The 24,569-nt window shown below is 44.3% G+C and overlaps 1 protein-coding gene across 2 annotated transcripts in view; it reads left to right on the top strand.

Moving 5' to 3' along the window:
- CSMD2 (CUB and Sushi multiple domains 2) overlaps positions 1–937 on the top strand; it is a 645,193-nt gene extending 644,256 nt beyond the window's left edge. For both annotated transcript variants that reach the window (XM_068537861.1, XM_068537860.1), the window contains exons 69-70: positions 454–592; positions 778–937. In XM_068537861.1, coding sequence (XP_068393962.1) covers positions 454–592; positions 778–937 — 299 coding nt within the window. The remainder of the gene's footprint in view (positions 1–453; positions 593–777) is intronic.
- Positions 938–24,569: the final 23,632 nt, after the last annotated feature.

Raw genomic sequence — 24,569 nt, 5'->3', positions numbered from 1 at the left:
CCCCCTCGGTTCGCTGACAGGGGCAGAGGCTCTCACCGTGGTCTTCTGAGCGCTCCCAGTCTGGGGCGAGGGGCGGGGAGGAGGAGGGGAGACCCTAGGGGGCAGGCGCTTCAGCACTGCTGCCACGCCCTCCAGAGCAGGTCCACCTTCATGTGCTTTATGTTTTGGCTTCCTTGTAAGGTTTCATGTGATAAAATTTCTATGGCCAAAAGAAGTTTGGAAGCTTCTAAAGGGCTGCTCTCTTTTAAGGTTTTATTCTGGGACACGGTTTCAGGTTCTCCCGCAGACTGGCTTCCCCAGGCCTGACCAGCTCGTGTGGACTGACCACCCTTCTCCAGGGAGGATGGCCCAGTGCATGGGGGAGGCAGGTGGGGGGCCCCGGCCAGCACCCCAAGCCCCACCACAGTGGCCGCTGTGTCTGTGACCTGAAGTTTCTGCTCTGGGACTTTGCAGACCTCAGGCTGCTGGAATCAGACCCCGAGTCCATCGGCCGCCACTTTGCTTCCAACAGCAGCTCGGTGGCGGCCGCGATCCTGGTGCCGTTCATCGCGCTCATCATCGCGGGCTTTGTGCTCTATCTCTACAAGCACAGGTACGGGGAAGGGACGGGGGTGTCGCACGACGGGCGCCAGGCCCTCTCCCTTTCCCTGACCCACCCAGAGCCCTCCTGGCTCAGGCGAGCTGTGACCTTCTGAAGGGAACACAGAGCCTCCCTCTCCTCATAGGGTCCCGAGTCTCCTCTCTTGACGTCTTGGTCACGCTCTCTCTCATTCCCAGGAGAAGACCCAAAGTTCCGTTCAACGGCTACGCTGGCCACGAGAACACCAATGTGCGGGCCACGTTTGAGAACCCGATGTACGACCGCAACATCCAGCCCACAGACATCATGGCCACCGAGGCGGAGCTCACAGTCAGCACGGTGTGTACAGCGGTATAGCCTCCAGGCCAGGCTGCCTTCGTCACCGCCACTGAGAGCCCCACCTCCGGCAGCTGGTGAGACACACGCCCCTACAGACACGTCCAGTGTGGGAGGGACTGAGTGCCCAGTGCTGCCCTGTGCCGGCCACTGAGGCAGACACCTCCGTACACCTGGGTCGGAGACTGTTGTCACCCTTTTTACAGATGGGAAAACTGAGGCACAGAGAAAGGAATTAACTTGGCCAAGATCACACAGCTAATAAGAAGCAGGATCAGAATCCAATCCCAGGCAGGCAGCTCCAGAGACTGTGCTCTTAGCCACTAGGCTCGGCAAAATATCCAAGTAGGTGTATTAGTCAGAACTCTCCAGAGAGAGAGAGAGAGAGATACATATATATACACAATATATGCATACATATATATATAAACTCTCTAGAGAGAGATATATGTGCATATTGTGTGTATGTTTGTATTGTATATATAGATATAGAGAAAGAGAGATTTAGTTTAAGGAATTAGCTCACAGGATTGTGAGGCTGGCAAGTCTGGAGTCCACAGGGCAGGCCTGCAGGCTGGAAATTCCATCAGGAGCTGAGGTTGTAATCTTGAGCCCAAAGGCTGTCTGGAGGTGAATTCCTTCCTCTCAAGGGGCACCTCAGTCCTTTCTCTTAAAGCCTTCAACTAATTGGTGAGGCCCACCTACATTATGGAGGGTAATCTGCTTTATTCAGAGTCTACTGATTTAAATGTTCATCAGATCTAAAAAATTCCTTCACTGCAACATCTAGACTGGTGTTTGACCAAACAACTGGGCATCAGAGCCTAGGCAGTTGACATATAAAACTATCCATCACCGAGAGCGTAATAGATGGGCAGTTGCAATCCCTGGCATTGGGCAAGGCAGGAGGGCCCCCCATCACACAGACAGAGGGGCAGACACACACACGGAGGCTCCCGTGGGTCCACTGGACACCCTCTCTCTCTCACACACACACACACACACACACACAGGCCTGCCAGGAGGAGCTGACAAGTCTAGAAGGCACGGCCACTCCCCGCTGTGTCCTTCCTCACCGACAGCCCTCCTTCTGGGGCCTGGGAACCTGCAGGAACTGCCCCCACAAGGTGTGCAAGCCGCACCCTTCTGAGAACCGTGTCGTCTCCCGCTGACCCCACTTTCTGGAGAAGGCAGTGCCCTCTCTCAGGTGCCTCCCCGACCTTAGTGAGCCCGGCTCTGGGGAGAAGTATCCCAGTGCCCAGAGAGGTGGGGTTCCAACAGGGCAAGGGGGTCATCAGCCAGACCCTAAGCAGGGACAGCTCTATTTCCATGCTCCTGTCTGTGGCAGCGCATGCGACGGGCAGTCCCGGCCCTACACACGTGCAGCTCCTGGAGGGAGCAGGCTGTGTGAGGGGTGGGCTGGCGGGAAATGCGGGACCGGTAAATGCCAGGAGAGAGAAAGGGATTGTAAAACCACTAACCAGCACTGACTGCCCGGTCCCTGGCGTGCGTTGCTTCCTTTCATCCTCACATCAACTCCAGGAGGATTTTCACCACTTCAGCCTGAGTCTCAGACCATACGCCCAGGCAGTGCTGCAGCCCTCAAACATCCCAGCTTTAAGCACTCTGCCAGCCTGCCCCCCATCCTCCCCTCCCCTCTTTGGGTCCAATTTTTTTCTCTAGATCATCTCTCTTGCATAAGTCTAAGCTTAAAATGGTAGGTACTAAGATAATTTATACATAAAGAAATAAAAATTATCTTCAGAATATATAAAGGCAACTATTGAATACAAATAAGTAATTGATTGAGTTTTTCTGCACCAAAACAAATATTTAAAGAAGGAGGAGAAATTCTTTCAGTGGGATCATTTTAACATGTCCAAATTAGTTCCGAGGTTTCACCTTTCTGCTCCATCTTTACTTTTTCCTACTCATACAAATAGAAAGCAAAAATGAAAAAAGAAGAATCCCCTCTGATGACATAAATCAGGCCTTACAGGTGATCTGTAGTGACTCTAAACTTTGAGTTGCAGAATTATTGAACAGTAGAGGAAAGAAACAAGAATGTCCCAAGACCTGCACACACACCCTCACCGCCACTCCACATCTGGGGCTCCGCTGGGTCCCAGGTGCCTGTGTGCACGAGGTTTCACCTCTGGGTCACCTGGGGTTGGTTGCTCCAGGTCTAGGCAGCCCTCGCACTGCCCCTCGCCAGCATCCAAGGCCTCGGAGCATCCGGCCCAGCACACAGCTCTCCGCGAAGGCCCCTGCTCGCTTCCGGCCCTCCCGGAGCTGGAGCAGAGAAGGTGTTGCTTGGCTTAGGAAGGCGATGCGTGAAAAACCACCCTGAATAGACGCACATACATTTAAAATGAGTGGCAAGGTGATAAATTCAAATGATGCCTAACAAGAATGGCTGAAATTAAAATAAACCCCACACGGGGAAGTCATCGAGGCCTGAGGGGTCAGCAAGTAGAGGGCAAGGGGCAGGGCTGTGTTATGACTTTCATGGACCCTTTCCTCTGTTTAAAATTAAAAATGGTACTTTACAACTATGTTGTTATAAAGATGAATATAATCCAGGCTGGATTCATTATTACATGGCCATTATTATTATATTCACTTTTTTCTTTCTGATTTTGAAAGAAACTAAAAACACTTTCCTGGGCCCCTAAAAGTGTAGCAGCCCCTAGGCGCTGGGGCTCCTGTGGCTGACAGGTAAGTTGGCCCTGCCTGGGGGAAGAAAATGACATTAGGAAAATATATATTCTTCTGTGTATATTTCCTACCTACACCTCCACCCTTAGTTCGGGAAGGTTAAAACTCAAAGGTAAAGATCACGGCAACTGATTTTCTTTCATTCTTTCCCCTTATTCCTTCTTTGCTTTGCCTCTTTCCTCTTGCCTTCTTCTGTTCCCACCCCTCACTCACTGCCCCTATTGTTTTACAAACTCTGGTGTGATCGGTTTGTTCCCAGTTCTCCAGGGGACAGGAAGTAAGCTCCCCTGGCACAGTGCCCAGTGCCCATCTTCGTCTGTCTCTCCGCCCGTGTCTGCTACTGCTGGGACTTGGGCCCTTGCCCTGCCACCATCCGCCCCCATCACCCTGGAGAGGACACCCACTCCGCCCTGACTCGGGGCCCTAAAGGAAGAGGGGCCGGCTGCCATCAGAGGAAGGACGTTATGGATTGAAAACAGCAAAGGATTTTGTGGATGTGCACGTGTGTGTATGGGCCTGAACACACACAAACACATACCTCTCCCTCAGTTGAGTCCTACGGAAGAGACCACAGAAGCTTAAAAAAGCGAAATGTGTGTGAAAGATGCCCCATGCCCTGCTCCCCACAAACACAGAGAAGAGATAAAGAAGACGCAGTGGATGTGTTAGCAGATGCATCCCATGGCGGTCGGTACGCAGAGACCAGCCATCTGCAAGTGGACGGTCCCAGCCGCAGAACGACAACAAGGATAACCCCAAGGGCCGAAAACAATCTTAAGAAATCGTTTGGAAATCAGTTTCTATTTTTTCTAACATAATTTTACTGAGCTCTAAACCCAGTGAATTAAAAAGTCCTCCTAGGTTGAAAGCAACACTGAAGAAGTAGGGCACGTCTGGGGAAGGTAAGGGCAGGAAGCCGGCCACGAGCCCAAGGTCAAGTCTGGCTGTTAACTGACAAAGAGAAGAGAAACAGGTGTGTGGCCCAGACAGGGACACCAAATCTGCAGGCATCGGAGAGGTGCTGGGAGGGGCAGGACAGCAAGACAACCCCAGGGTCCAAAAATAATGGCTACCGTGGACTGAGTTTCTCCTCTCTGCCTGACACTTTAGGTGGTTCATTTCTAGACCTTACAGCAACCCCAGAACGTAGGAAATAGTATTCCAGATGGATGAGAAGGCAGAAAGGTGAAGAGATGCAAGCCACACAGTAAGTGTGGGTCTGACTCCCAAGTCCACTACACCAGCTGCAGAAATCTGGGTCTAGAAGGGGGAGGAGTCGGTGAATCTCTAAGTAGGAGTGTGGCCAAGGCTGGTGGGCCAGGCAGGGGACCCATGCATCCTATCTGGTTTCTGTTCTCTCCACCTTGGCAGCATCAGGGCAAGGACCTGGTACCCAGGCTTCCTGGAGCTGGTGCTGGTCCCTCGGCTCCCAGCAGCCCCTCGCCATAGCAGACAGAGGCCCTAGGAACTTCTGAATCAAAAGAATGGTGTGAATAAGGCATATGCTCTCCAGCTCCTTGCAAGTAGGTTTGATTAATTTTGAGTTTTATCCTGCTTGGGTCATTGATGAATTCCATTTAAGTATTGTTGAGAAGCTAATGAGTTTGGGAATCAAACTGTGGCATTTAGAGCCCCTTTCTCTGTCCTCGGGAAGGTCCCCGTGGGCTTAAGCGCCTGTGCATGTGTGACATGCTGGCCTCAGATGTTCAATCACGTATTGGAATGACAGAAACATACAGGAGTGGAGTGGCAGGGACACCTGGTTTGTAAGCAGATTCTGAGTTGAAACCATGAGATCTGACTCACGTGAAGATGGACTGAAGTGAGAGTGTCAATTTCCAGTGGATGCAACTGGCAATGGCAGGAGCCCCGCTGCCCACACCTGCTCTGGGTCACAGCATCCCTGGGCTTGGCAGGAGAGGACCAGTCCAGACAAACCCACTCACATGTTCATCTCTCTCTTTCTCTGGAAGCAAATGCAGGAAGCTCTTTGGCTGCTCCCTTCCCCCCTTCTTACACTCCTCTGAGACCAACCAGTGGACTCCTCCTCCAGCCCTGCCTCCACCCCTCCCCTTGTGAAGTCCCAGGAGATGCCCAAGGAGCACATGCTGGTGGGGCACCCAGCCCTCTGCTGTGCATTACCTTTTCCCACCTCTGGCATTTTCTCTCCACCTCCAGAGGCTTGGAAGCGAACAGGGCAGACTAGGCCCTTCACCCACCATTCACACCATATACCCACCGCCATCCCATGAGGCTAAAAAAAAAAAAAAAAAAAAAAAAGTAAAACAAAAACAACAAAAAAATCTTTTGTACAGAGATATATTTTTATTATACAAAGTTTGTACAGTACCAAAAAAGAAAGAAAAAAAAGGTGTAAATTTTTTTTCATTATTGTAGGTAAATGGTAGTGGAAGCCTTTTTTGTAAATGTAATAAAATGTATAAATATGGTTTTCAGAAAACATAAACTGCTGTAAATATGTAATCTACACACCTTCTTGGCTTGTCTGCAGTATATACATTTAATTTATCTGTCTCTGTATATGAGGCTTCCCCCTGGGGTCCTGCATTATGGTACTTTCCTGAATTTGAAAGCAATTTTAAAATTTTTGAATTCAAATAAAATATAAATTTTGCATTGGTTTTCTTACCTTTTTTATGGCCTTTTTCATGGCTAGGGGCAAGTGTTTGTTGGGGAAGGGGAGGAAAGACATTTGGGACTAAAAGTCAAGTGGAAATGTGGAAATCTCTTTCTTAAATGGCTTTGTGTTGCCTCCAGTACATGTTGGGAACTCCCAGCAAAAGTGATAGTGGAGGCACCGTATGCAAAAATTAACTCAAAATGGATCAAATACCTAAACAAAAGAGCTAAAACTATAAAATGTTTACAAGAAAACATGGAAAAGCTTTGTAACTTTAGACTTGGCAATGATTTCGTAAAATAGATGAATTGTGCTTCATAAAAATTTAAAACTTCTGTACATTAAAGGACACAACAGAGTGAAAAGGCAACCTATGGAGCAGGAGAAAATATTTGCAAATCATATACCTGATAAGGGATTAATATCCAGATTATATAAAGAGTTCCTACTACTCAACAATGAAAACAAACAAATAACCTGATTTAAAAATGGGCAAGTGACTTGAACAGACATTTCTCCAAAGAAGATATAAAATGGCCAACAAGCACCTGAGAAGATGCTCAACATCACTAATCATTAGGGAAATGCAAATCAAAACCTCAGTGAGAGTCACCTAACATCCATTAGGATAACTACTATAAAAAACATGAAAAAAAAAGAAAATGACAGGTGTTGGTAAGGATGTAGGGAAATTGGAATCCTTGTGCACTGTTACTGGGAATGTAAAATGATGCAGCCACTATGGAAAACAGTGTAGAGGTTCCTCAAAAAATTGAAAATAGAACCACCATATGATCCAGCAATTCCACTTCTGTATATCCAAAGAAAATGAAATCACTATCTCGAAGAGATATCTGTACTCCCATGGTCATTGCAGCATTATTCACAATAACCAAGGTATGGAAATAACTTGTGTCTGTCAATGGATGAATGGATAAAGAAAATGTGTATGTGTATATATACATGTATATATAATGTATGTGTGTGTATATATACACACAATGGCATAAATAATAATAAATAATTTTTTAATTATAGTGATGCCCAGGTCAGCTCAGGACAGAATCCTGGGGACAAAGAAGCTGCTTCCCTTCAGGATGGGGTCAGGCCTGAACTGAGGAGGTCAGGGTCTAAGGACTGCAGTCTAAAGGGCAGGTGGCTTAAGCAGAAGGAATCTATAGCAGAGAAAGGCCAAATCAGGAGGGTCATCCAGGAGCAAAGGCCGCTAAAGGAGAGGTGAGGAAGGAAAGGAAAGACTGGCAAGAACTAGGAGTCTCCTTCTCTAAATGCATATATATATTAGAAATCATCATTTTCATGGAAATTTCATCCAGACTACCTTCAGGTTCCCAACTCCCACTATCCTTCACTTTTGCACTGCATCCTGGATCCCATTGTCCCCCAGTCACCTCAGTAACCTGATTTATATGAACTTTCCCAGTTTTAAAAATCGCATTTCATCTGGGACATAATGTCTTGTATTTATCTCCTGGCCACAGAGAACCAGCTGGGTAGACCCAGCCCTCCCATCAGGGATGTCAGTACCTTGGCTGGGATTCAGGGTCAGGAATTGGACTGTTGTAAGACACAGGCAACTGGTGGATTAGGAGCTGGGAGGGCAAAGTAGCAAGTATTAAATCTAAGTTCCAAATATAAATTCACCCCACATAGAAACACTTTATAATAAATTGCATACAATTTCTAGACACCCCTTAGAGTGAGGAACACTCCCAAACATTATGCTAGGACAGGCTTTCAGAAGCCTAAGGACATAGAGGGACAGTGCCTGTGAGATAGTGCCTGTAAGATCACCCAACACCAAAAGAAGAGCATGTCTTTGAACTAAGAAATCAAATAAGAACCCAAATTACTCCATCCCTCACTCCAATAGGATCACCTGTTATTCCTGGTCTAGGAAAATCCTATACATTTATTTTATCATGGACAGAAAAGGGGTACTCAACATACCTACAATGTTTCTATAAGAATAAAGCAGAAAATAAGTAGTAAAACATTTTAACTAATGAAAATACTCCCTTAAGAAATAAAGGACAAGAAACATTTTTAAAAGCATTCCAACATTAATTAAATATAATTAAACAAGCAATTGCAAATATTACAGTGCAACACAAATAAGTTAAAAAACTCAAAATACAAATGAACATATAACAGGAAGAAATAAAAAGAGAGCTTACCAAAAAAAGCAATAGCTTAGAAATTAAGACCAACCTGCAAAGTGTCCTAGAGACAATAGACACAAAAAGAAAGAAAGTATAATAAAGACATATAAAAAGAAAATTAAAGCACTTAAGAAAATAAAAATCAAATAAGGAAGTAAAAAGGATGAGGGATAAATTAGGAGTTTGGGATTAACATATACACACCACTATATATAAAATATTTAATCAACAAGGACCTACTGTATAGCACAGGGAACTCTACTCAATATTCTGTAATAACCTATATGGGAAAAGAATCTGAAAAGGACTGGATATATGTATATGGATAACTGAATCACTTTGCTGTACACTTGAAACTAACACAACATTGGAAATCAACTATACTCCAACATAAAATAAAAATTAGATTTAAAAAAATAAAAATAAAATAAAAGGATAAGCATGGAAGACAAACAAAGATAAACTAATTTATGTGCAATAGGAGTCCCTGAGGAAGGAAATAGAAATAAATGGAACAGAACTGATATTTATAGCACTCTAAGAAAAACTTCTAGAACTAAAAATCTTTAACCTATATATTGAAAGTCCCACCATGTTCCAGGGGAAATTATCCTGGAATAGCCAACTCTGAGACATATCTCAGTAAAACTCTATTTTAATGAAAAAGAAAACATTCTCTGGGCCTCCAGGTTAAAAATTAAGTCAGTTGCAAGGAAAGAAAATCAAGTTGTCATCAGATTTCTTAATAGCAACACACAAAGTGAAATGAGTAACGCAACATTTTCAACAAACTGAAGGAAAGAAAGTATAAGCCAAGGGTTGTATATACAGCGATTATTAAGCATCAAGACTATGAAAACACAGTATTAAAAATTCAAGAACTAAGGAATATTTTACTCACGAGCCCTTCTCAAAAATCTAACGGGAGGACGAGTTGCATCCAACCAAGTGATAATTGGGGAACTTCAGCAAAAGGACTGATATGACTGGGACTGAGAATTGTTTATATCAAAATCTAAAATGAAGATGGAGTTAAAGAATAGTATGTAAATGCCATATTTCTGACAAAGTGGAAATAACATACTTTGTTAACGGGAAGAGAAGGGAGAGAATGGGGGAAAGTAAAATGACTCACTGATTGTGACATAGGTAATAGGTGGGCGTCAAATGAAGGTATAAAGAGGGATCTCTCAAACTTGGAAATATTGAAATTTTGGGCCGAATGCTTTTTTGTTGCTGGTCTTGGCTGTCCTCTGCATTGTAGGATGTGTAGTAGCATCCCTGGTCTCTGCCCACTAGATGCTTGTACCTCTCCTCCCCAAGCTGTGAAACAACCTAAAATGTTTCCAGACATTGCCAGATATCTTCTGGGGAGCAAAACTGACACTCACACAGACACAAACACACACACACACACACACGCACGCACGCACGCACGCACGCACACACACGCACACACCCTCCCTCCATTGAGAACCACTGATACAAAGCTAATAAAATAGCAAGGACATAAGCAGAGAAAAAGAGGACTAAGGGCACTACATAAGTATATTAGTATAAATGAAATTGCTAAAATAAAAATATTTATATTGTTAAATATTAATACATGTATTTTTAATGTACCCAAAATATCACATTGTGAAAGAACCAGTAAATATGACAAATACACAAAGTAAATACAACATAAAATAATATGACAGATCTGAAAACAAACATAGTCCTTATATCATGACATGTAATTAGGTTTAATTCACCTAATAAAAGAAAGATTTTCAGATTAGCTCACAAAGTAAAGCTCAACTCTATGCTGTCACAAGGGGCAGACCTAAAATAAAGTGACTCAAAATAGCTAAAAACAAATGAAGAGACACACCTTCTGCGTGGTCCAAGACATTTACACATTCTGGAAACCTAAACCTTTAGTGGGGGAGGGGTGGGGAGGGAGGAGCTCTCACATCCACAGTTTGGGTCCAGTTATGGGCACCCTGAGAACTAGAACCAAGTGGACACATCCTTACCTGAGGCATGGCTTGGTGCTAAAGTAAGGAAACTTAGCTGCTACAGTTATTACTGTTAGTCTTTCAAAGGGGAGAATCATCATCAACAACAACAACAAAGCAATGGGCAAAGGGACAGCAAGCATGTGCAAACAAGAAACCAGGGATCACCATCTTGGTATCAGAAAAGTGAATTCAGGCCCAAAGGCATTAAACAAGACAAAGAATGACACTAAAGGACACAATTCACAATGAAGACATAACTACTCACCAAATAAGAAGCAGCCACTGTGTTTTTTTTCCCACAAAGCAGAATCTAGGAAATGCAAAGAGAAATAGAAACACACCAATAGAAGGAGCTTTAATTCATCACTCGGAACACAATAGATCAAGGTAACAACAAAAAAGAGTAATGTTGTTGAAGACCGAAACAAAATAATCATAAGGAAGTTTTTGTGAATATGAAATAGGCTGGGACCTGGGACCCTTTACTGGAGGGCTTGCCCCTAGACAAAGCCCCTTGAGCAACAGAATACAAAGAAACCACAAGAGACTAAAAATAACTGCGCACATGCTCAGTTGGGGCAATTATGAACAATAAGATAGAAAAAGGCCACAGACCAACTGCCACTTCTGAGTGCTGGGAGCAAAAGCAGAGTACTGTGCATGATCCCTGCACACAACACCACCAAGGCGATGGGAAGACCACCTAAGCCCCACTCTGGTCTGACCCACTGATCTGCCCCTACCCTCACCCCATTTAAGGAACCAGCTGGCCCTCCTCAGAGTGCAAACAAGGGAACCTATTACTTGTTTTCACTCCCTCCTGCTGCATCATGAGTCCCAGTAAAGCCTTGCCTGAATTCCTAGTCTCGCCTCTTATCAAGTTCTATTGATTAAGGTGTCCAAGGACTCGAGTTTGTAACGAATGTGTGTCCAACTCTGCAACCCAATATTAGAGAATATATTTCTTTTTAAAGTAGGTGTGACACATTCATGCAAATAGCCCTCATAATTGAGAAAAAAAGACTAAAGGTACTACCATGGGCAAATAGTCAAAAACAATGAAAAGAAAGATAAGCAAAGACCCTTAAATATATGAAAAGATGCTCAGTTTCACTTCTCGGAGATGCTGTTTCTCACCTATTAGATCAGCAAAGATCCAAAAGCTGGACAACAGGCTCTGCTGACAGAGATGTGGGGGAAAACACACTCTCGGGCTCTGCTGGTCCAACGCTCACGGAGGAGAATTTGACAATGTATAACAAAATTCATAATTATTTACCGTTTGACCCAGCAATCCCACTTGTAGGAATTTTTCTGAAGATATACCCCCTCAAATATGAAATAACATATATATAAGGTTACTCACAGCAGCATTATTTATAAAAGCAAAAGACTAGAAACAACCTCAATGTATATTAGTAGGACATCTGTGCATAAACCAGGGTACATCCATGTAATGAAGTATTACACAACTGTTAAAAACAATGAGGAAGCTGGTCAAGAACTAATATGGAATGATTCTCAAGATATAATATTACATTAAAAAGACTAAGGGCAGAAGAGTGTATATTTTGGTACTCTTGTATGATAAAGAAGGGGACTAAATTTACAAATTGAAAGCAAAATGAAATAAACACATGTTCTTATGGAGTTGGAATGATCACAAGAAAGGCACTATTTCAAATGATTTTATATATACAATAAATTAACTGTACATCCTTAGCAGGATAGAACTAAAGACAAAATGAACTGCAAAAAATTAACTGTTTTCACCATTTCACCTAAAATCAGGAACAAGACAAAGATGCCCGCTCTCACCACTGTTATTCAACATAGTTTTGGAAGTTTTAGCCACAGCAATCAGAGAAGAAAAAGAAATAAAAGGAATCCAAATTGGAAAAGAAGAAGTAAAGCTGTCACTGTTAGCAGATGACATGATACTATACATATAGAATCCTAAATATGCCACCGGAAAACTACTAGAGCTAATCAATGAATTTGGTAAATAGCAGGATACAAAATTAATGCACAGAAATCCCTTGCATTCCTATACACTAATGATGAAAAATCTGAAAGAGAAATTAAGGAAACACTCCCATTTACCATTGCAACAAAAAGAATAAAATACTCAAGAATAAACCTACCTAAGGAGACAAAAAACCTGTATGCGGAAAACTATAAGACACTGATGAAAGAAATTAAAGATGATACAAAGAGATGGAGACATATACCATGTTCTTGGATTGGAAGAATCAACATTGTGAAAATGACTATACTACCCAAAGCAATCTACAGATTCAATGCAATCCCTATCAAACTACTAATGGCATTTTTCACAGAACTAGAACAAAAAATTTCACAATTTGTATGGAAACACAAAAAAACCGGAATAGCCAAAGCAATGTTGAGAAAGAAAAACGGAGCTAGAGGAATCAGGCTCCCTGACCTCAAACTATACCACAAAGCTACAGTAATCAAGACAGTATGGTACTGGCACAAATACAGAAATATAGATCAATGGAACAAGATAGAAAGCCCAGAGATAAACCCACACACATATGGTCACCTTATCTTTGATAAAGGAGGCAAGAATATACAATGGAGAAAAGACAGCCTCTTCAATAAGTGGTGCTGGGAAAACTGGACAGCTACATGTAAAAGAATGAAATTAGAACACTTCTTAACACCATACACAAAAGTAAACTCAAAATGGATTAAAGACCTACATGTAAGTCCAGACACTATAAAACTCTTAGAGGAAAACATAGGAAGAACACTCGTTGACATAAATCACAGCAAGATCCTTTTTGACTCAACTCCTAGAGAAATGGAAATAAAAACAAAAATAAACAAATGGGACCTAATGAAACTTAAAAGCTTTTGCACAGCAAAGGAAACCATAAACAAGACAAAAAGACAACCCTCAGAATGGGAGAAAATATTTGCCAATGAAGCAACTGACAAAGGATGAATCTCCAAAATATACAAGCAGCTCATGCAGCTCAATATCAGAAAAACAAACAACCCAGTCTAAAAATGGGCAGAAGCCCTAAACAGACATTTCTCCAAAGAAGATATACAGATTGCAAACAAACACATGAAAGGATGCTCAACATCACTAATCATCAGAGAAATGCAAATCAAAACTACAGTGAGGTATCACCTCACACTGGTCAGAATGGCCATCATCAAAAAATCTACAAATAATAAATGCTGGAGAGGGTGTGGAGAAAAGGGAACCCTCTTGCACTGTTGGTGGGAATGTAAATTGATACAGCCACTATGGAGAACAGTATGGAGGTTCCTTAAAAAGCTAAAAATATGGGCTTCCCTGGTGGCGCAGTGGTCGAGAATCTGCCTGCTAATGCAGGGGACACGGGTTCGTGCCCTGGTCTGGGAAGATCCCACATGCCGCGGAGCAACTAGGCCCGTGAGCCACAACTACTGAGCCTGCGCGTCTGGAGCCTGTGCTCCGCAACAAGAGAGGCCGCGACGGTGAGAGGCCCGCGCACCGCGATGAAGAGTGGCCCCCGCTTGCCGCAACTAGAGAAAGCCCTAGCACAGAAACGAAGACCCAGCATAGCAATCAATCAATCAATAAATCTTTAAAAAAAAAAAAAAAAAGCTAAAAATAGAACTACCATATGACTCAGCAATCCCACTACTGGGCATATACCCTGAGAACACCATAATTCAAAAAGAATCATGCACCAAAACGTTCATTGCAGCGCTATTTACAATAGCCAGGACATGGAAGCAACCTAAGTGTCCATTGACAGATGAATGTATAAAGAAGATGTGGCACATATATACAATGGAATATTACTCAGCCATAAAAAGAAATGAAATTGAATTATTTGTAGTGAGGTGGATGGACCTAGAGTCTTTCATACAGAGTGAAGTAAGTCAGAAAGAGAAAAACAAATACCTATAGTAACACATATATGTGGAAGTTGAAAAAAAAATGGTTCTGATGAACCTAGGGGCAGGACAGGAATAAAGACGCAGATGTAGAGCATGGACTTGAGGACACAGGGATGGGGAAGGGTAAGCTGGGACGAAATGAGAGAGTAGCATTGACATACATACACTACCAAATATAAAATAGATAGCTAGTGGGAAGCAGCCGCATAGCACAGGGAGATCAGCTCAATGCTTTGTGACCACTTAGAGGGGTAGGATAGGGAGGTTGGGAAGGAGACACAAGAGGGAGGGGATATGGGGATATATGTATACATATAGCTGATTCACTTTGTTATACAGCAGAAACTAACACAACATTGTAAAGCAATTATACTCCAATAAAGATATTTAAAAATTAACTGTTTTCAGAAATAATATTGATGTTAGTAGTGTCAGTATTTTATTTTGGTATTGTTTTGTGTATTATGGGAGAAAGCACATGAATAATTTTGTTAGTGTTGTTGGGAACTGGGATTTTTCTCAGGGAAGAAAGGAGATTCATGTTTAAGAAAGATGAGGTTAAGTAAAACATTTTAGTCCTGAATTTGAACTGGAAATATCACTATTATCTCATGATGTATTTTATCTTTAAAATACATATGTATATGTATGTATGTATGTATGTGTTCCTAGCTCTATCTACTGAAAGGGCCTAGAAACAATGAACAATCCAGTTGTAATGAACATGTTTAACCTCCAGATTGTGGTCTCTAAATATTATATTCCAGTAAAAGGAATCAAGGCTCTTTGGAGAAATAGCTGATTCCAGGTCCTGGGCAGGAAATGTACAAAATGAACATGGAAAATCTTGTCATCCCCCAAACAAGAAAGCTACCAAAGACTACTTCTGTCATGTCAAAAGAATTCAAGAGCCAACTTCAAAAGCCTCCCACTGGACAAATCTGGGACAATTTTAACATCAATAATAATAACAATAATAATAGAACCATAAAGGCAATGGATGCAAATATAGTAAATGTGTTTGAATCCATGAATTTATTAATAACATTCTTTAAAAAACTCATTGGTCACCTATGGAAAATGCTAAGGGGCCAACTCATTATTCTGATAACCAGTAAAGCAAGGGGAAAAAAGCAAGCATTTATCTTGCTTTTCTTGTGTAAAATGTATTTTCAGGCAGCAATCCCCAATCTTTTTGGCACCAGGGACCGGTTTCGTGGAAGACAATTTTTCCACGGACCGGGGCTGCGGGGGTGGGTTGTGGTGTCAGGTGGTAATGCGAGCAATTGGGGGGCGATGGGGAGCAGCAGATGAGGCTTCGATCACTCGCCCGCCACTCACCTCCTGCTGTTCCTAAAAGACCGTGGTCCAAGAAATGGGGGTTGGGGACCCCTGTTTGAGGGTAACCAAATAGTTAAGGAGGGGAAGGTTCTCTTTATAATAAATGGATTAGAATAGAATTCAAGTATCACCATTTTGAAACCCCTCTTAAAATAAACCCTGGCAATGATCATCAATAACTGCTAATACCACAAAAAGAAAGGCAACCAGACATTATTACGTGCCTTCTGATGGAAGTACTCAACTCCACTTGAGAAGTATTCTTGCCAAAAAAACACAGAAGTTAAATCTGAATCTGATCAAATCTCCAGATCTAAACACCGGTTTACAGATGATACAGATGATAGAGAAACAAGTTCATTGATACGGTAGGGATGCAACTAACAGTATACAGAGTCTGGAAAATTCCTCAGAAGAAATGACCTAATCCTAAGCCTAGTTGCAATGTATTGACCTTACCTGAATCCTGATGCAAACATTATTCTTAAAATTTTTGAGACAACCCATGAAATGTGAACACTAACTGAATATTTTTATTATATTAATAAATAATTTTTAAATGATAGGTGTGATGAGGGTATTGTGGATATGTTTATTGTCAAAGGCAGTATTATCTTTTGGAGCTATATACTGAAATATTTACAGATGAAATGATATGACATTTGGAATTTGCTTCCAAGTGATCTTTGGAGGGAGTGGGTGACAATGTACATAAAGCAAGAATAGTCATGAGTTGATAATTATTGAAGCTGAACATTCACTATACTTTCTACTTTTGTATATATTTAAATTTTTTGCATAGTAAAAAGCTTTTTATATAAGAGAAAGGAGGACAAATAATAATTTTTACACACATTTGCTTTTCTTGCCAAAAAAGGCAAGAAGGATTAACCCTCATTACCTATGGAGGATGGTGGGAATGGGAGCAGAAACCTTCAGTTCATCTCTCTTTATAGAGTTTTAAACTTTTATACCAAGTAAATTTACATATTCAAATACTTAAAACTTTAAAAGTTTTTAAAATCTTTAAATTGAATACAAACAGCAACAAATGACTTAAAAATTTATCAAACTGATAACACAGCCTCATAGAGAAAACATAACTATCTTAAAGTCACTTTTGAACACAGAAATCTGATTTAGTGATATCTATTCTAAGGATAAGAAGAACTACAAATGAATCTTAAATGTTATTTTGTTTATTGTTAATAGTATTATCAGTATTGGAATTTTGAGATAATTTTATGTATTTTATATGACAAAGCAAATAATATGCTAATGTTAATTAGTACCAATATGTTATCTGCAAAATAGATATAATTCTAGCACCTGGATATTACCATGGTAACGTGGTAACGTGGTCAGAGTGCTTTTGGGCCCACACTTTTGTAATATTACTCTTGTGGGTTAAAAATTTGTTGTAGGAATTTTTATATTCATTGTGTATATGTATTTTTTTCACATTGTAAATGACTGCTTGGTTTTCTGTTGCCTGCTCATACAGTAATTTGTATCACATTCCCCTTTATTGGATGTTTCGATTATAAAATGTTTTATCATCATACTGCTGCCACTGACAACCTCATAGCATGATTGTTGAACATTGTTTAGGACCTAATCGACCATGAATTTATTATGGTACCAATTGTTCTGATAATGGGTTTTTCTTCCAGCAAAAGTCAATAGCATGAACGCAGTTAATAGAGAGGTGGCATTACTGGATTCTTAGATGACTGAGATGATGTCAGGCAGATGTAACAAAAGACAGAGGGAAGAACTGCAAGACTATGGGTAAGAATAGTTGAAATTCTGAACTATGGCACTTAAGCTGGGTAGAAAGGGACATGAAAACAGGAAGGAGGTGATGGATCGAGGAAAGAACGTACTAGAGACCAAAGGTCCTGAGGTGTATTTCTCTCAGCTGCAAGGAAGAGGAAACCCCACTCAAACTAACTTAACAAGAACTTGTACTGGCTCACATCACAGAGTCTGGGGCCTGAGTGGGCGTTGGCTCAGCCAGCACCTCCAGCTCCATTTCTCTTGCTGGATTCCTTCAGCTAGGCTCTGTGTACGGTTGGGGCTCCAGGCGGCCTGGTCCCAAGGTAGTAAAGTTCAGAAACTAATTTTCTAGTCCCACCCCCAGCAACCTGCCAGTTCATCTCGTTGCCACAAATTGGGTCATCCGTTCCTGATCATCCATTCATTCCCTGTCATCAAGGGAATGGCATCACTGATGGGTTGATTGTGTTCCTAGATAGAGAACGGGACGAGGAGGATGGGATTACCTTCCGATAGAGCAGGCTTGAGCCTGGAAGTGGGAGTAGGGGGAGCCCTGAGGCATGTGGGCTTCATGGGAGGAACTAGTTACCTAAACAAAAATTGCAGTACTCTTAGGAAGGGGAGGCAACCAGAAATAAACATGTAATAAGACTGGGATGAGGGTCATGAGGAAAAGTGGGGTAAGAGTTAGGGACTGTCTTTCTGTGACATTTTTTTTTTTTTTTTTTTTTTTAGTGGGTGTTAGAATTCACGTGATGAATGCAGGGAAAAGCAGTCCAAAAAGTGGGGACAGCATGTGCAGAGGTTGGAAAGGGCTCATCTGTTGCAGAAATGGAGAGGAGGCCAAAGTGGCTGAAGTATGAGAAAGCAGGGGGAATAGTGTGGGAGAGAAAGCAAGTGCAAATCATGCACCTGTAATGGGAAGCAGGGTCACGTGACCTGATTTACAATGTAAGAAAAAAACATGCAACTTCTGGAGCTTGGGTTGAAGAGGGCCAAGAGCAGAAGTAGGAGTGCAGCTTAGAAGACAGCAGGTTAGCAGTCAACCAGGCGGGGGTGATGGTAGCCAGGACGAAGGCAGTAGCAATGGGAGTGGAGAGAAATGGGTGAATTCAAGATATCTTTTGGAGATTTATTCACAAGACTCAGTGATTGGTTATAGAGGCAAAGGAGAGAGAAGATTCAAGGGTGACTCTCAGACGTCTGGCCTGAGCAGCTGGATGGATGATGATACTCTTTCCTGGGATGAAAAAGAAAGGGGTGGAGGCTGCGGAGCAAGCTTGGGGGAAGCGGCCCAGAGCAGAGGCCAAGCAATGAGGTATGCACACCTGGAGCTCAGGAGAGAGCTTAGTGCCCCGATAAGTCGGATTGATGACATCAGAGGTGGTGGGTTCAAGGACAAATGTGGCTGAGCTGGCGTGGCAGAGGCGGCCGTGAAGTCAAAGCCTGCGTGGCCCTCCTGGGGATGTTTGAGTCACCCAGGGCGATGGCAAGAGTTGGGCTGCAGAGGAAGACGCCAGGCAGAGGAGGGAGTCTTCAGTGAGTGTGGGAGCATGTCCAGGGGGTGGGGCTGGCACAGGCAGGGAGAGGCTACCAGGTGATCCAGGCGAACGGGATTCACATCAAAGGAGCAAGCTTCAAAGGACCACAAGGTTAAGAGTGCAGGCCTTGGAGCCAAACTACTGGATTTGGACTCTGGACTTTCCCATTTAACTAGTTGTGTGTGTGACCCAAGGCAAGTTGTGAATTTGCCTCTGGCCCCCAAACAGGCATGATAACATGATCTCCTGGAGTTGTGATGAAGCTGAAATTACATCACCCACGGTCCTTAGCCTGGCTCTTGGGTACTGGACAAATGTGAGCCTTTAGAGCTATTCGTTCTCAGTGATCGGTCACATGCACAAGGGAGAAACAGAAGTGATGATCTGGAGGCAGCAGCAAGGAATGAGGAGGACAGCAGCCCTACCTCCCCAGCAAGAGGAACTCCGCGAGCAGGCGAGCAGCCTGCCTGAGGGGGCTGAGGGTGCAGGGTCCTCTGAGAACGGCGGGCTTCCACAAGGCCGGCGGTGCAACAAGGGCTAGGTGAGGAGGAGGTGGAGGCCCTAGGGCTTGGTCAGTGCGGAGCAGGATTTCTAAAGCACTGGATGGACAGGTCGGGGGAGAGCAGATGTCCAAAGAGGTTGGCTCAAGGAAGCAGCAGCCGCCCAGGGCGTAGAGAGGTTGATCAGTAAAATCAGCGATGGGAGAAGGGGCCTGGCAGAGGTGGCCCTGACCCTGGGCACTTTAGCCTCAGAGAATTCAGCTGTGGTTATTTCTATTCTGTGGGCAGCGAGAGGAGGCCCAGGGGAGGCTGTGGGGCAGTAGCCGCCTCAGAAGCACACACAGCGGAGGGCGAGGAACAGGAGAACTGAGTCGTGTCAGCCGGCACTCTGGGATGGGCAGCATTGGGTCGACTTTGGTCCTGTGTATGTGGAGCAGCCAATGAAATCCCCTCCCACATCCCAGAATCCCACAGAGACCAAGAGTGACTCAGCATTTGAAAGTCCCTGCTGGAAATACCCAAGAGTCTTTATCTTCACTGGGGCCAAGGGAGTGGGAAAGGCGCGCACCAGCGGCCAGTGGCCTTCCTTTTAATGCCCTGTATCCTAGCCACCTGGCTTTTGGCCATTAAGTAGAGAGAGCACTGAAGCAACATGAGGAAGCCTGCTTGAAAGGCATCTGTTATTCTACCTCTTTGTTCATTGGATCGGAGACTTCTGGACAAGTTTCTGTTCTGAGCCTCAGGGTCCTTACCTGGAAAATGAGCATAACAACTTCCCTTGAAATCTTCACATGAGTAGATTTCAACGGGATAAACTCCGAAAAGATTTTGAAACCTGAGTTGTGACAAAGAGGCTGGAACTGTGACTTTGACTTCTCTCCTTCAACCTATTCCAGCTTCAGAAGCTTCTTCCCGGTTCCCAGCATCCAGACTCAGCTTTGCTCAGTTACAGCCCACTGAGGAGGTCAGGTGTGCTACTGCTTTCATCTGGGGCACACGGCCCATCATTCAGTGGCCTTCCTGACAAGAGCAATAATGGGGCCATTTAAGGCCCTGGGCTTGCAAAAGAGGTAGATATAGGGGCAACAGGTATGCCTTTCATGCTTCTCATGCGATACCTGGGGGGTGACCTCATGCCTGTGCACAAGCCTGGCCGTGCCTAACCAGCCTGACCTTATGGAGAAGACCCCGCACCGATGGGGATCAACAAACCTGGATCCTAGTCCAAGTGCTGCTACATTTGCCTGGTGACCGTGTACAAGCCTCTGGGATCTGATTTCCTCACCTATAAAATGAGGCTTTCAGGGGTCTTTTCTAGTTCAAATGCCCTAGAACCATGCTGTGTAATAGAAATATAGCGCAAGCCACAAATGCAAGCTGCACGAGCACTTTAAATTTTTCTAGTAGCCATATATAAAAGCAAAAAGAAACAGGTGAAATTAATTTTAATAATATATTTTATTTAACCCAATATATCCTAAATATCATTTCAAGATATAGCCAAAATAAAAAATATTGAGAGAGTCTGCATTTTTTAAAATTCATTAATTAATTTATTTATGGCTGTGTTGGGTCTTCGTTTCTGTGCGAGGGCTTTCTCTAGTTGCGGCAAGCGGGGGCCACTCTTCATCGCGGTGCGCGGGCCTCTCACTATCGCGGCCTCTCTTGTTGCAGAGCACAGGCTCCAGTAGAGACTGCATTTTTTCACATAAGTACTCAAAATCTGGTGTATATATTACACATCTCAACACATCTCAGTTCAGACTAGCCACATTTGGAGGGCTCAACAGCATGTGTAGCTGGTGGCTACCATACAGGACAGCGCAGCCGAGAACGCTCGATCTCGGTTACTATGGAGTCTGGACCACAGGAGGATGGAACAGGGGAAGGATAGAGCTTATTGACCCAAGCAGCCCAGCCCTCCATTTCTAACTTGGGGAACCATGAAGAAGCTGCCCCCCGTTTCCCTGCTTCCCTCCCCCTCACCTGCTGCAATTCCTGCTCCTCCCTGCTCAGTTCTGCCTGCCCATCCCCCACCTCACTCACTGGACACCAGGATAGCCCACCCCCGTTTCTACCTCTTACCCTCCCTCTCCCCCAGTCTTGGTTGCCTCCTCCCCTGCCTGCCCCTTTGCTCCTCTTCCCTGTTTCTCTGCCCTCCCCATACACCCACCATCCTTTCCGACTTGCTCCCTCCACCCTCAGTCCTTCCTTTGACCTTGACCTGGCTCCCTCCTCAAGCTGCTTGAGCCTTGTAACCATCGGATCCCACACGCCTCCTCCTCAGACTTCAACCGCGAGGATGCCCGGACCTCACCTGGTGATTCCCACTGCTTAGCTGGGGACCAGGTGCCCTGCCAGTCAGATTCCTGGTTCAGCCTAGAACTTCTGGCAACAGGAGCACCCAGCAGCCTGTGGACATGGGGTCAACAGAGAGCCGGCCCAGTCCACAGGCATCCCCTCAGGCAGGGTTTCCCTCCTAGTAGTACATTCTCAGTCGTGCCGGCCCTGGCCAGCTCTCTGTCAAGATCGATAAAAGAGTTCCTGTCCCCGCCCCGGTAGGCTGGTCAGCCTTAGTGGACCCCAACGTTTGTAACTGACCTCTGGGCCCTGCTAACAGCAAGAGAATGACAATGAGTTATCTATGGCCTCTGTCCTGTCTTCAGGAAGGCGAGCCCTGTGGCTCTGGTCACTGTTGGAGCAACTGCTGGAAAGAAGTTCCATGAAAACCTGTAAACAAGAGCTAGAACTTCTCCTCCAGGGAGACCAAGACTCATTTTCTCCCAGGTCTCATCTTTGTCCCAAGATGTACAGAACATCAATGCATTCCAACCATTACTCAACCTACACTTGACATTCTGACTCCTACAGGAAGAAACACTTTCCTGTGGATTCTGATCAAAGTCACGTCAAACTCTGAAATATCACTCTCTTTCTCTAATTCACAATCAGAATTCAAGGATAACAGAGTCTAAAAGGCAAAGGATTGCCTATACCCCGTTCAACCAGGATGAAAGAGTAAAAGTTTACAAAGGAAACCTCAACCTTAAACTACAATGTCTTCTGGACATTACCAGAAGTGGAATGGGTGGAGGAAGGAGGGGAAAGAACCCCCCTAAAGACCCTCCAGCTCTTCCCTCTTTCTAAAGTATGAAGTGTGTCAGCTCTGGTCCTGAACAAGGAAGCAAACTGGGAATCAGATAAGATTCAGCCCTCTGGGAATGCCTTCCTTTCTTTTCATCCATCATCACCCTTACGTTATTTAGGTCCCAGACACCTCAGATTTCCCTGCACAGAAATCCTGGGGCACACAGCAAAGCAGATGTGTGAAGAAGGTCAGCAGACCAAGGAGCCATCTGTTATGGACAAAAAGCAGACTCCTGCGTTGCATACATCCACTCATGGCTGAAGAGCCACAGAAAACAGTGAAAGATGGCAGTCCACCACAAGGGGCGTGAGATCTTGGGCCCCAATCCTCCCTGACGGTCTCATTGTGTCCCCCGGATTTCTCCCCTCCTCCTTTGCTCCATGCTTTTAGTGTAACCAGCAAGATGCCAGAAGAACCCAAGACAAGTTCTTTTTTATGGTTTGCAGTTCAATTAACATAATTTATTAATTTATCAGGTCATTTCATCCCAAAATAGGATTTGACTCGTTTTAAGAGATGTACGTAATATCACAGGAAGAAGAAAATAATAAAGGATCGGGAAGTGAAAACAAAGCCAAATAAAACGAAGGCAGGGGTTGATGCACAAATGGAAAATCAAGAGCCTGTTCTGTTTTCAGACTTGGACCTTAAATCTCTGAGCCTCCTAGTGGCCAAAATTTAATCCATTTTAATGCCATAGTCACTAACAGGGAACGAAAATCAATCACAAGTGTCTAAGAAATTAGTTGCTCAAGAAAGGTCCCTGAGATAACACCAGTGTTTTCTCTTCCTCCAACCAGGACACGCCGGATGGGTTTAGCGTGACCTTCAGCCCAGGTAGCCTCACCTCCTCCATCTATTTCTGGGCAACTTCAAGGAGTGGGGTTGGGTTAGGGACTTCGTATGTGATCCTGAACAAGCCCTTACCGGGTGCTGTCCGTAGAGGGTGCTCCTGGCCTGGCACCCTGGGGGCAGTCTGCATGCAGAGCTCCTCACCACCGCCTCCAGAGCAGCCCCTCGACCCACCTCCTGCTGGTCTCTACCGCCTCTAACTACACAGAAGTGACTCTGTGCTCTATGAATTCCCCAAAGCACTAAAGCCAAGCTGTGTTCTGTGCAGAAGGAGGGAGAAGAGCCCTTTCCCCTCTGTGTCACACTGGTCGTCTGGCACCAAAGTAGGGCTCCCTGACCCCCAGTGACTCTCAAGAGATTCCAGTGACCACAGCTCCATCAACCCCTGCCCGCGGCTCCTCTCCTGCTTGAGCTCAGATGGTCCCATAAAGCTGATCCAGAAGCAGCCTTAGCAGTAGACCTGTTTTCTTCATCTTCCCTCCCATGGCCCTCACCCTCTGGATGGCAAGATGATGGGGTATTTTCCTACAATGAAAATGTGAAAAATAAACGTGACTATAGAAAGAAGCACAATGTATTGACAGACCAGATCAGAATCATCTTCACACGCAAAGAGAATCACTAGCCATGCCCTGACTAGAAAATCAATCCCTAGTGAGTTTCGGCAAAATGGTCTCATTGGATTCTGGCCTTGACTTAACCTAGTGGCTCCCAGGACAAAGCAGCTCTCTGCCTTGAGAAGTGGGAGAACTGACTGCACGCTGAGAAGAAGAGGGGCTCTTGAGCTCTCTGCCTTCCCTCCCAGCAGCATAGGCTGGGGTCACTGGGGTTCATGACAAGGACCAGGGGAGCAAGGCCCCAGAGGGAGATGAGGTTATCTTTCTGCCACAGGGCTGGCTGGGGGAAGTCACAGTGAGGTGAGAAACTCGACACCCCCAAAAACTGAATTTGGAAGTAATTCCAGATTTGCCTAAAACCAGAGTGAGGGGGGAAGTGGTGCTAAAGATAAGGTGGTGGTAATACAGA

The sequence above is a fragment of the Eschrichtius robustus genome, chromosome 3 (assembly GCF_028021215.1).
Source record: "Eschrichtius robustus isolate mEscRob2 chromosome 3, mEscRob2.pri, whole genome shotgun sequence".
NCBI lineage: Eukaryota > Metazoa > Chordata > Mammalia > Artiodactyla > Eschrichtiidae > Eschrichtius > Eschrichtius robustus.
The sequence above is the reverse complement of the archived record's forward strand: the minus strand, read 5'-3'. Positions and strand labels throughout refer to the sequence as shown.